Source organism: Macrobrachium nipponense, chromosome 41 (assembly GCF_015104395.2).
Source record: "Macrobrachium nipponense isolate FS-2020 chromosome 41, ASM1510439v2, whole genome shotgun sequence".
In the NCBI taxonomy this organism is placed as follows: domain Eukaryota; kingdom Metazoa; phylum Arthropoda; class Malacostraca; order Decapoda; family Palaemonidae; genus Macrobrachium; species Macrobrachium nipponense.
The window spans coordinates 18,968,660-18,981,750 of NC_061102.1; the positions used below are offsets into that span (position 1 = coordinate 18,968,660).

The 13,091-nt window shown below is 39.2% G+C and overlaps 1 protein-coding gene across 1 annotated transcript in view; it reads left to right on the forward strand.

The window, feature by feature from the left end:
* Positions 1-814: 814 nt before the first annotated feature.
* LOC135212786 (lanC-like protein 2) overlaps positions 815-13,091 on the forward strand; it is an 18,273-nt gene continuing 5,996 nt past the window's right edge. Inside the window, exons 1-3 of the mRNA XM_064246561.1 lie at positions 815-820; positions 991-1,137; positions 3,618-3,729. Coding sequence (XP_064102631.1) covers positions 815-820; positions 991-1,137; positions 3,618-3,729 — 265 coding nt within the window. The remainder of the gene's footprint in view (positions 821-990; positions 1,138-3,617; positions 3,730-13,091) is intronic.

The window sequence follows — 13,091 nt, forward strand, 5'->3', positions numbered from 1 at the left end:
TTGTAGAGAGAAATTCCACGAAAACCAAGGTTTGATTGTAATAATACTGAAAACATGTCTTAGATTATTGCAGTAGAGTATTTTTATTGTAAATGTAGAGTAAGGTAACATACTGAAGGGATAATCTCATTATCATCCAATGAACATTTTCTTGATAGGGGGATCTTAAAGTTCAAAAACGATTTGGATAATCTTGACATATTTTTTGTCATCACATCTGAAATATTGTTTTCTAAAGTATGCCTCCTGTGACTTGTACAAGGAAGTACAGTATAATGCAATATATATATTTATTAACCATACCTTCAAAATATCTTGCCATACATTAGCCAAAATGCCATGCTGTCATTTCATAACATACTTTTTAGCAAATAGCAATCATACCTTGCTAGATATTCCTCCACAGGAAAAGTAAATTAAGTGAAATTTTTCAAACCAAATTAAATAAGAAAATTATATTTTTAATAAAAATCAGTCACTGTTAAGTGTCCTTCCCTTGACCCATTGTTTCTTGTATGAAGTCTTGACATATCAAAACCACTGATGTTTCGTATACATAAGTAACCAGTTGGTTGGGCGTGTTCTTTATCCTTCAGAGTATGTCTGCAGGAGCTGCTGACTGCAGGATTGAGCATTAGTGAAATGATGGGTTTGTGTGAAAGGTTCTTTAAGAAAAAAAAGAGAGAAATAAAACTTAAAGTAGTATTGGAACCCTTGAAACCCTGGGTTGACACTTCCTTCTGCTGTTTACCAAGATAGGGAAAATTTTCCCAGTTTGTTCACTTAGTCGTCCTTTCATACATATATTATCAAGATGCAGGTAATTCCTTAGCTTTCTAACATTAGTGTACATACTATTGAACAAACCCACATCATTTCCAAGTTGCAGTGAAAGAAATCCTAATATAAAACTGTACTCTGTATATGTACTATGAAGTTATTGAAAGTTCAGAATCTTATATAACTGGTCGTTGTAGATTGGATTAAATTATCTTCCAGGTATTTGGAGATGACAGTTACTTAGAGCATGCTAGGAAATCTGCAGATTGCATCTGGGAACGAGGATTGTTGCGTAAAGGATATGGCTTGTGCCATGGCACTGCTGGAAATGGTTATGCTCTACTCTACTTTTACCAGGTATGATTGTTCTTTTACCTTGCTTTTATGTACCCCCTCAAAGGAAAAGGGTTCAGTCCTCATAAAAGGCAGGTAAAAATCAGTGTAGAGTCCCCATCAAAGGCAGATAAAAAATCAATGCAGAATTTTTTATAACATTTTGATTTATGGTTGAATTAAGGTATGTATTTTTCTTTAAATACCATTCATGCCAAGCACTTAACTGCTTAACGTATATTGGTTATTATCTTTTTTCAAGATAAGTACACATTAATTTAGAACAAGTCTAGGAACTCTTTTACTTGCAAAGTGAGATATTACAAAATAATAAGAACATATGTGAAAATTAGGAAAAGGAAGAAGAAAACAAATATTGAGAGCTGTATACAAGTACATACACTCCTCGTTTAATGATGGGGTTCTGTTCCAGCGACCACGTCGTTAAACGAATTAGTCATTAAATGCATTATTCTCTTTATTTCGACTAATAGCATTATTTTCATTCATATATTATACGCAGAACTAGTTTACGACATAGCTTACTACTTGGCAAAGATCTGACAACGCTTTTTATTATTTTATTCCTCATATATTTTAACTTCATCATTTTGTAACTTCATAATGTATAATTTTCTTTAAAATGGTGTACTTTATTTAACATGTTTACCCTACAGTCCCAAGTTAGCCTATTAGTAGTAAGTCAATACAGTACTAAACTTTTCTCAAAATCTGCACATTATTTAGCAGTGATATTCATATTCTAATTTGGTATTTCATAATTATCGCTATTAGTTTCTTCGTCGTTTATTTTTATTGTAGAGGGTAGTGAGATGAAAAAAAATAATGACTGAATTTTGGCGATCACAGGGCATTTGAGTGTCGCCATCAAAATGTAAACAAAGCACGCCATCTATTGAGGAAAGTGAACACTAAACTATTAGCTAATGCAGCATTTCTTAACCTTGGGTGCTGGGGAAGGTCACATATGTGGCGGTAAAATATCAGTGTTTCTGTAGTGAAGGAACACATTTGGACAATTGTAGTTTTAACGCATTTTTAAAATTCAATAAACTTTAACCTGATTTTCAGATGTGTTGCAGCATGGTGATAAAGAACACTTCAATTTGTACGAGCATTCCATACTTTCATATTAATTCAGTATCACAAGCTTTATGATAGACCTACAGTGTAGAAGTTTTTGTTTTAGAGAATGAACTAAATATATGATCAAGATGTACTGCACTTGTCTTTGCTTTATCCTTGTAGTAACTAGGTTTTAATCAATGGTAGGGGGTGCTGGACTGCTTAGGCCTGACCAAAAGGGGTACTGAGGTCGAAAAAGGTTAAGAAACACTGCGCTAATGGGATAGACATTTTCTAGCATTTATAAAGATTTACTCTTCACTTCTTACCTCTAGTATCATCTTATCTCATGGTTGATATATTGACTACGTGTAAATACACAGTTGTATCAAAATTTAGCAAACTGTATTACATATAAGTCTTTCAGGCATACTAAGAGTAAGGATTTTGTGCTTGCCAAATGTCTCATTGTTTTGATTAAAAGGATTAACTTGGTAGAGACTTCACAAGTAGAATATTTTAAAAAATATATATTTATTTCAAGTTAATATAGAAAACATATTTGACTTCACACATTTTCTTTTCATTACTAAGAATTCACACATTTTCTTTTTATTACCAAGAATTAGTCTCACTAAAACAAAGGAGATAGGGCATAATTTTTGCTGTCTTGAAGTTGTAAACAAACGTGGTGCCACCCGTTTGGCCGCTCAACAAACTAATGACAGTTAAATCAAGCCAACCAGTGGAGTTCCCAGACCATAGAATGCCGACTTTAAGAGGTTCAACTGTATACCCTTTCTTTACAAAGTATATTAAAGCCTTAGGTAGATCTATATTACTATTCCGCGGCGGCCTAGACGATGGCAGTTGCAGTATTTCTATGCAGTTTTACCTCCTGAACAAGAATTTTAAGTAATATTTATTCGGACGACTATAATTAACCCCTACGGGCTCGTACTAAACAAGGCAAAATACATTTGACGCCCCAATTCCTGGTGGCGTTTGTATTCGCGGGGATGAACAATGCAGAATGCTTATATAGAAATACCCTTATTTATTGTTTTAGCCATAGATTTCAAGGTTTTCAAAACCTAGGCTAAGCTAGATTATTGGCACTGAATAGCCTTTCTTTTGGCTACCATTGGCAATGTTCTTATTTTCATTTTATGGTTTTTTCTCTATCTCTCTCTCTTCATGTTGTTGTAAAACAAATGTCGTTAAATGAGGAGTACCTGTATTCTGTATTATTCATTTACTAAGTATACTCAAAAGTAAATTTTTCATGTGCAGTAAAAAAAATTTACCTAAAAATCTATTCATTCAGTGGATATGACTTTTAAGGTAATCATTCTTTATTTACTTTGTAAACTTTAAAAAATTAAGAAATTATACTAATTTTTCTACACATTTCACAGGTGACTAAGGAGCCCGATTACCTTTACCGAGCAGCACAATTTGCTCGTTGGTGCAGAGATTATGGCAAACATGGTTGCAGAACTCCAGATAGACCCTTATCATTATTTGAAGGTTTGGCTGGTACTGTGTATTTCTTAGCTGATCTTCTAAACCCAGAAAAGGCTAAGTTTCCAGCTTTTGTTGTCTAGTTAGCCTTCATAACAGATTGTATGAAGATAGTAGCCTTTTGCCATGTTACCTTAGAGTACTTCTCTTGATACAATACATGACGGTATATCTTTTTTTACTGTTATTCTTATCAGTTTGGCTTCCCTTTATTACAGTGTAATAAAACAATAATGTACATTGTTTGCTTCGATATAATGTAAGTATTATGGGTAAATTTATTCAAAAAAGAAAGAGAACACTTGACAGTTTTTCTGCAATACGTATACATTGTTGATAAGGGAATACAGCTGTAGTTTGTGGAATGAAAAGATAGTATTTGCTACAGTTATAAAAAAAAGTAAGTCATTTAGAATTAAAATACTGTACTAAAATGGACCTTTTTAAGTCACTACACAAGTCCTGTCAGACCCATAGCCAGGGCTGGGATAATTTTAAGTTTAATTCCAGTATTTCATGGTGATATGTGTAAAAAGCAAACAAACAGAACAAAATGGCAAGTTGAAAATTGCCAAAAATGGAATGTCAGTACAACAGTATTTGCAACACATTTTTATGACACTGATCATGGTTTGTCATTTCCCATTCAGTTATACCCCTTGTTTTTTTTATATATACAGTAATGCAGCTGCCACTGATAGAAATATATTAAGAATTTTATAATTGCTAAACTCCCAAGATAAAAGAAAGCAAAATGGAGAGGGAAAGAGAAGAGAAAGTGTTGGGGCAATCAGTCATATATTTTATTTTTGTTGGAGATAATCCATTTTTTGTTTTAGCTTTTCTATCTCTATGTAATACATCATCCATAAGAAATATACTGTTCTTTTACATGTAATGCAGTTGCCATATTGCATACTGAACATATTACTGTGGAAACCCAATCTTGTTGGTCTATTTACTAACATTTGTTCTAATTCTATCTTTACCACACCTTTTGTGTGTGCAGAGTGGTTGGTTAGCTGAACTTCATTCTTCTTCCACCATTTGTTAAAACTTAACATCAGTAGCATAGCCATTACTGTACAATTTTTATTACTTATTCGTTACCCAAGTAATGAGTTTTCAGTGTTGTAGAGCATATGCAGAAAAATTATGTGAGAACTAGGCTCTGTCTCATTAAGGACATTTGTATATTCCAAACACTTTAGGAACTTTTAATTTTTTGACAAGACTGCTTCAAGTGATGGGTTCTTCCATAACAGACAATCACCCAAAGCAGTCTTTATATCAAAATCTTTCACAGGCTCTTATTTTACCATGGAACTTTCTGTACCCTTTAAAGTTAATGTGTCATTCTGTTTATTATGAAGCTATGGAATGGTGGTCTTCTAGGCAGTATTTTCAATGCCTATTCACCATAAGGGAGTTCAGCTTTGTGGAAGCTTCTTTTAAAGATACCATTATGGATATATTTTCATCTCATAGTCTTGCATTTTCATACTTTAAATCATTTACCTTATAGTCTTGCATTTTCATACTTTAAATCATTGACCTTTTTACTTTATTGAAGTGCTGAGGTAAATCATATGTCTGGCCATTTTAATTCAACAGAATGTACAAATTGTCTGAAGTATTTACATTTTTAGGTTTTGTACAAATTGTCTGAAGTATTTACAGTTAGGTTTGTTCATGAATCTTACCTGCCAGATATATATATAGCTGTATTCTCCGAAGTCCGACAGAATTTCAAAACTCCCGGCACACGCAGTGGTCGGCCAGGTGGTAGTACCCATTCCCGCCGCTGGGAGGCGGGCGTAAGGAACCATTCCCATTTTCTGTCAGATATTTTCTGTCGCCGGTGCAGACAACAAGTGTTTTCTGCACCTCCGTCATTGGATTTTGGAACTCTTTTGGTCACTTGAGTATCCCGATTGATTTTTGGTTATTTGATTAGGATCGGTGGTTAGGCATACGCTAATTGTGGATTGTTTTTATTTTGGCTTGATTTTTCCTTAAACTTACGATGTCTGGATCTAGTTCGACTAGGCCAGAGTATGTTGTGTGGAAGAATGCAAGGTTAGGCTACCGAAAACTTCGGTAGACCCTCATACAGTGTGCGCGAATTGTAGGAAACATGTTTGTATGTTTGATGAGCGCTGCAACGAGTGTGAAAATATGTCTGATTCTGCGTGGAAGGCTTATGAATCATAGGTACGTAAACTAGAACGTGATAGTGTAAGGAGGTCTTCCTCCAGGCGTGTAACACAAGTTACCCGTCCAGTAGAATTTATCCCTCCAAAGACCTGTGATGCCTTCGGGCCCTACAATAGTGTCTTTGGAGGGTAATACCCTATCTGTGATTCTTAAATCTCTGCGTAGCCTGGAATCATGTTTGCATTGGAAAGTTATAGTAGTGTAGTGAAGAATAGTGATAATGCCATGAGTGTTCATTCTATCGCGTAAGCGTATAATTTCTCATTGACAAAACACTACCGCGTGATGGCTCTCCCTACCTCGGTGAGGCAGAATGTAGTAGGGAGGTAGCTGTCCAAGTGTCTAAAATACTCTACGTTTGTTCATAAAACTTACCAGTCAGATATATGTATATATATATCTGCCGGGTAAAGGTGAACAAGCGATGTTGTATCATAGTAATATTATTTTTGCCCTTACGTCATATTACTATCAAACTGTTGTATGGTTCAAGTTATATACTCATACCATAGTTACTCCTACGGAGGACAACCGAGAGTACGATTATTCTTATTACATTTAATCGGTTCTCCCTGCAACTATTCAGGGGTTGCCGGTTTCCCTATTTTTAAACATTTAAGGTATTGTTATGACAATACCAAGTTAGCCTTTTATATTTAGCAAATTCAGTTCGCTTAAATATACTAGTTTGATGGATTTTGGTTTCTGCTCTATAATGATAGTAAACCTATTCATTCGTAGAATGGTGTAGGTGGCAACTCAGGCAGAGCAGTGCGAGAACGACGAACGTTCTCAGAGTCTGCTGTCACTAATGCGTAATGCCAGTGCTCAGTTCCATCTGATTGTCTGCTATGCGCAGTAGGTTACGTCTCTCTCTCTCCTGCGGGATTGACGGACTAACCGTATTTCTACCCTACAATCACGGCCTTAGCCTCGGGTTGAAGGGAATTCTAGCATACATGGCTGAACATCTTCACTTTGCGAGAATTTTTTCATAAAAAAAAAAAAAAAAAAAAAATTATATATATTTGTGTATGTAGTATGTGTATATATATGTATATGTGTATATGTATATATATGTATATATATATATATATATATTATATATATTATATATATATATATATATATATATGTATGGTTATATATGTATAAATGTATGTATGTATATATATATATGTATTAGACCTTTTTCGGTTCTGTTTACCGCATGGTAACAGAATTCTGTCCGAGTCTACGGCGGCATAACACACATGATTTCCCTCGAAACAAGAATGATGTGCAAGAGATGCAGTCAATTAGTTCGCCGAGACGTCCCTTGCTCGATTATGAAGGGGACTCCTTCCGCTGCCAAATACGACAGCGCCGAGCGCGACGCTCGGCAGGACGCTTGGATGGACGCACAACGTAATGCTTCTTCAGACATTCGCCGAGAATCAGAGAATAGTAATGGATCGCAGGAAGGAGACTTTTAGGAAGAAACAAATGAACAATCTTCTACAGTGTCTTCAAATTACTCCTGTTTAAGTGAAACGCAGCCTTATTAGGGAAGGAAACATGCTCGGTGAGGGAATGAATGAATTGCAGGGGACCATTTCCTCGCTGGAGAAGTTTGTTTTCCCTGAATAGACTGAAATTCACACCTCTCCAGTTTTTCCTGCAGAAAAACTGGAATAGCATAGATGATCTAGAAATGATTCTGAACATCTCTCATAGTCAAGATTCGTCTATAGGTGATGTCATGGCTCATAATCTCATAGAATTTGAATCTTGAAAGATTACTTTAGTCTTCAGAGACGTCCTCCCCGCGCAGGAGTTGGAACTCTCGGAGGGTCTCGCTCCCTCTGAGGAGAACGAAGACGATATAGGTCGCACAGGCGGCCGTCGTCTTTTGGTTCCTCGGAGGGGGACGCTTCTCGTCCGTTAGCTCCTTCTGCTTTGCAGTCGTCTCCTGGGCAATTGGAAGACTTTCTGCAGTAAAAGAGAGCTGAGATGTATGATGTAGGGTCTCAGGGAGGGGGACGCTTCACGTCCTCTCTCTTTTCTACTGTGTTGCGATCTTCACCGGAGAGGACGTCTTCCGATGAGTATGCTTTGAGCGCTTCGGTCGCTCCTAAGATATATCCTTGGCGGTCCATGTGAGAAGGAGGAGGGCTTCCCCTCGCCCATCGTCTTCTCAAAGGATCAGCCTTTTGCCTGAGAAGGAATGTTCTCCATCGAAAAGGATGATTGTGTCTTTGCAACAACAACTTGTTTTGTTGATTGCAGTGAGAAAGGCAAAGCCACATCGTGAGAGGAAGGATGATAGGCTGCCAATCAAGAGTACAGGCAGTCCCTTCTCCTTCTCCTCGTTCCGCTCTTTCGCCAGTTGCCTTGCTCTCTAGTTTTCATGCAGCTCTCCAGAGGTTGTCTAGAGAGCACGGTTACCATCTTCCCGAACGTGTGTCAGTTGAGAAGAAGAAGAGGTCTTGGTTCGATGGCTTTGAGCCTCTTTTGAAGAATAGTTTCAGCCTGCGGCCCCTCAGTCTCCTCCTTCGCAATTGTTATCTTCGAAGGACGACTGGCTCATTCATGCCTCCACTCAAACGCGGTGTCTGAAGGATTTTCAAACAACTTAATCGTTGGTGAAGTCCCTGGAACTACTGGTGAATTTCGAAAAGTCACATCTGATCCCAACCCAATCCATCGTGTATCTGGGGATTCAGATGGATTCAGTGGCTTTTCGAGCTTTTCCGTCCCAGGGACGTCAGCAGCAAGGCTTAGACAAAGTGTTAGCCTTCCTAAGGAAAGATTCGTGCTCGGTGAGGGAATGGATGAGTCTAACTGGGGACCATTTCCTCGCTGGAGAAGTTTGTTTCCTTGGGGAGACTGCACCTCAGACCGTTACATTTTTTTCTCAAGTACAATTGGAAAAAAACCAAGAATCTACACATGATCTTGGAAATTTCAGGAGAGGTAAAACATCACTTGAAATGTTGGCTAGATCCAGTGTAGCTGTCGGAGGGCGTGTCTCTCAAGCTTCAGAGCCCCGACCTAGTGTTGTTCTCCGACGCGTCCACCACGGGATGGGAAGCATCATTAGGGGGAAAGAAGTGGCAGGCACCTGGAGAGGGGAACAGGTGTCCTGGCACATAAACCTAAAGGAAATGGCAGCCATCTTTTTAGCTCTCCAGTTTTTTCCAAGAAAAAGTCTCTCGTCGAATAGTCCAAGTCAACTCAGACAACACCACAGCTCTGGCGTACTTGAAGAGTAGGAGGAACACAGTCTCAGTCCCTTTTTGCTCTGGCAAAGGAGATCTTGCTGTGGGCAAGGGCACTGGACGTCATGATCCTTACGAAGTTTGTAGCATGAGTAGAGAATGTCTGGGCAGATCTCCTCAGCAGACGAGGTCAACTTCTGCCAACCGAGTAGACTCTGCTTTGGAGGTATGCCAAGAGCTGTGGGGTTATGGGGACGTCCGCTCGTGGATATCTTTGCGACGTCCAGAACGAAGAGGCTTCCACTGTCACTGCTCCCCAGTACTCGACCCAGCTGCAGTGACGATAGACACACTTCTCTGGGACTGGACGGGGATGGACCTGTACGCCTTTCCCCGTTCAAGATCTTAGGGGAAGTCATGAGAAAGTTTGCGGTGTCGGAAGGGACGAGAATGACTTTGTTCGCCCCGTTCTGGCCTGCGAGAGAGTGGTTCACAGAGGTCATGGCCTTTGCAGTAGACTTCCCGAGGACGCTTCCAGTAAGGACAGATCTACTCAGACAGCCCCATTTCGAGAGGTACCACAGAAGCCTCTTCGCTCTGAGTCTGACTGCATTCAGACTATCCAAAAGTTTGGCCAGAGCGAGAGGCTTCTATACGTCAATGGCGAAAGCTATCGCCAGTGCAAGAAGAGCGTTTTCCAACGCAGTGTACAATCGAAGTGGATAGTCTTCAGGAGTTGGTGCAAGAAGAACGGCATTTTCCTCCACCACGACCTGTGAGCCAGATTGCTGACTTCCTTTTCTGAGAAGGGATCTAAAACTTGCAGTCTCTACAATCAAGGGTTATAAGAGTGTGCTTTTAGTTGTCGTTAGGCACAGAGGCCTGGACTTGGCGGACAACAGAGACCTTCACGATCTCTTGAGATCTTTCGAAACGATGAAGGTTCAACAACCCAAGTTGCCGTCTTGGAACTTGGATGTAGTTCTGAAGTTCCTCATGTCCAGTCCGTTTGAACCTATGCATGAAGTGCGAGCTTTTATGAATTCTTCTTGGTTCCATAACAATATGTCATAAAGGACATATGAGCTGTCACTTACGGGAGATGCAATTCTGTGTTGACCTCCCGTTACACGAAGGATGTCAATTCAACCTACAAGAGATCCTTTTCTCTTGGTTGTTCGTGTCTGCGGATACGTTGCTGGGATAGGGAGCCGACACTGATCCTTAACTAGTGAGTTAATTTTAGTTTAACTCTTTTTAAAATTAAGCGCTAACCCTCGTGTTAGGATCAGGTGATCGGGATCGGTGTTGTGCTCCAATTATGCTAATAGGCATAGGTATATGGTCATATGAGTGGATTAGCACCCATTGACAAATGCCAGTTAGGCTTTGCCGAGTAAGTGGATAAGACCCCATCGGCAAACCCACAAGAACTCTTACCCATAGGTCACATCCTCGCTGAGGCTCTTGAGACGAAGCAGACTCCTAAGCAATAGCTAGGAAGTCAACCCTCCGTCTGAAAAGATAGGAACCAAGGTTTTATAAGAGGTCCTTCTGATAACTTGTGGTGTTTGGTCAGGAAGCCAAGGTTACCAGTGTCAAAGAATGCTTTGGCTTTTTTCTTGAGGGGCACCATCAAGGAAGTGCATTCATCCTGTCAAGACAGTGATATGAAAGTGTTGAAGGTGAATGCGCATGGACTGAGGGCTATTTCTACGTCGGTAGCCTTCCAAAAACAAGAACATGGCACTCAATGAACATCTTGAATGCCACATTTTGGCGTAGTAATTCAGTGTTTGCCTCTCACTACCTTCGGGAGGTGAGGATTACATACGAGAACTGCTACTCTTTGGGCCCATATGTCGCAGCAGACAATATATTGGGGACAGAGAGTAGCACTCTTCCTATCTTTTAGAAAATAATATGTTAGTTTGGACTTTTTAATTTTATTTCTTTTTATTTTTTATTTTTATTATGTTTATGTAGGTGTTTAGTTTTTTGTGGTCTTGGGTAGGCCGCCTTAGGCGGCCTTCCTCCATTAGCCTTGGTTTTACGAAGTTTAACCAGATAGGCTAGGTCAGGTGGTAATGTTTTTGCTTCGCCCTCATAGTAGGGTAAAATGTTTTTGTCACAGTGGTGGTCACGCCCCCATTGACAAATCATCTGGAGCGCACCAGCTACATAGGTCACGTCCTTGCTGGCACCTCCAGTGAAGCATTAACAGCATTCGGTGTCTAAACAACACCTATATGATCTGTCACATTGTGGTCACGCTCCCCGTGACAGTTCATTAGAGCGCACCAGCTACACAGGTCACGTCCTTGCTGGCACCTCTAGGAATGCAGTACCGAAATTGGAGGTCTATAATATAGGATCTAGTTGCATTGTGGTCACGCCCCCGTTGACAGATCCTCTAGAACTCAACAGCTTCACAGGTCACTACCTAGCTGGAGTCTCTAGTAAAGCAAGACGCAGACTTGGGTGACGGTACTCACGAAGTCAGCTATTGCTAACAGTTAAGGAACCAAAATATCAATCATATATATGAAATTGTTTCCCAAAATCGAATCTGTCTCCCCCTTCCTCCAAAGGTGGGATTCAGCTATATATATATCTGGCAGGTAAGATTCATGAACAAAATGATATTGTTATGATACAATAAAGTTTGTTCATACTTACCTGGCAGATATATATAATCAAAGTGCCCACCCACCTCCCCTCAGGAGACAGTGGCACTAGAAAAATCTGACAGAAAATGGGAATGGTTCCTTACGCCCGCCTCCCAGCGGCGGGAATGGGTACTACGACCTGGCCGACCACTGCGTGTGCCGGGAGTTTTGAAATTCTGTCGGACTTCGGAGAATGCAGCTATATATATATCTGCCAGGTAAGTATGAACAAACTTTATTGTATCATAACAATATCATTTTTGTACAAATTGTCTGAAGTATTTACATTTTTAGGTTTTGTTTCATTCCTGAAATACAGTTTATTTTGATACAGTATGTAGGGTAAAATACCACAATTTTACATTCAGCATTATGATACCCTATGTACACTTGAAGATTGCTTACTGGGAGAAAGGATCAAAGTTAATGTAATGTATTTAAGAAAGCCGAAATATTCCAGCTTTTTTCTATTAAGCAAAATACTAGAAACATACTCTAGCCTTTTTCGTATGTTCTTATAATAGCAAAGAATGTGTATATAGCTCTGCACACTTGTATAAAACTAATTTTTCCACTCTTCACAAATACAGGCACATATTCTTCCACCTTGCTAGCAAAACACAACCATATCATTCCTGTATGCTAGAGATAGAGGTTTTTTGGGACTTCATAGGTCTACCGGTTGTGTCGCTTGCAGTCATTCCTGCTGTCGTTCATTATCCTAGCTTAGGTGGAAACAGTTCTTAAGCACCAATCATAAGTTGTAAAGGTTTAGTCCATGGAATCTTGTGAACTAGTCCATTGGCCTTTCCCTTGCCTCTGCCACCCATGACTGACCTTTCCACCAGACCAGTTGTAATGGCATAGAAAGTCTACAGTTATGCTCAGTAGCTTGTACCAGATTTATGAGTACAATTTAAGTTGTCACACTCACCTGTCCAGTGGCCATGAACCAGTATGTAATGCCAAGAACCTCATTCTTTTGTGCCTGACTTTGTCGTATTTTCATACCAGGATAAAAGAAATCTTACCTTTTTGGGCTTTTTAAATATCTCACTCTTGTCAAATGATAACTAGGCAAAAAATGACAAGATCGAATATTATAGAAGGATTAATAGAGCTGTGCACTATCCAGCAAGCTAAGCTTACCAGGTGGCAGAGTATTCATTTGACATCTCCGTAAAACATCGAAGTGTATGACATGTATAAACTAAAGGTGTGGGCATTTAAGAACCACTTATTATTTTGAGTCTGAATAACTTACAATATATTTACAAATATA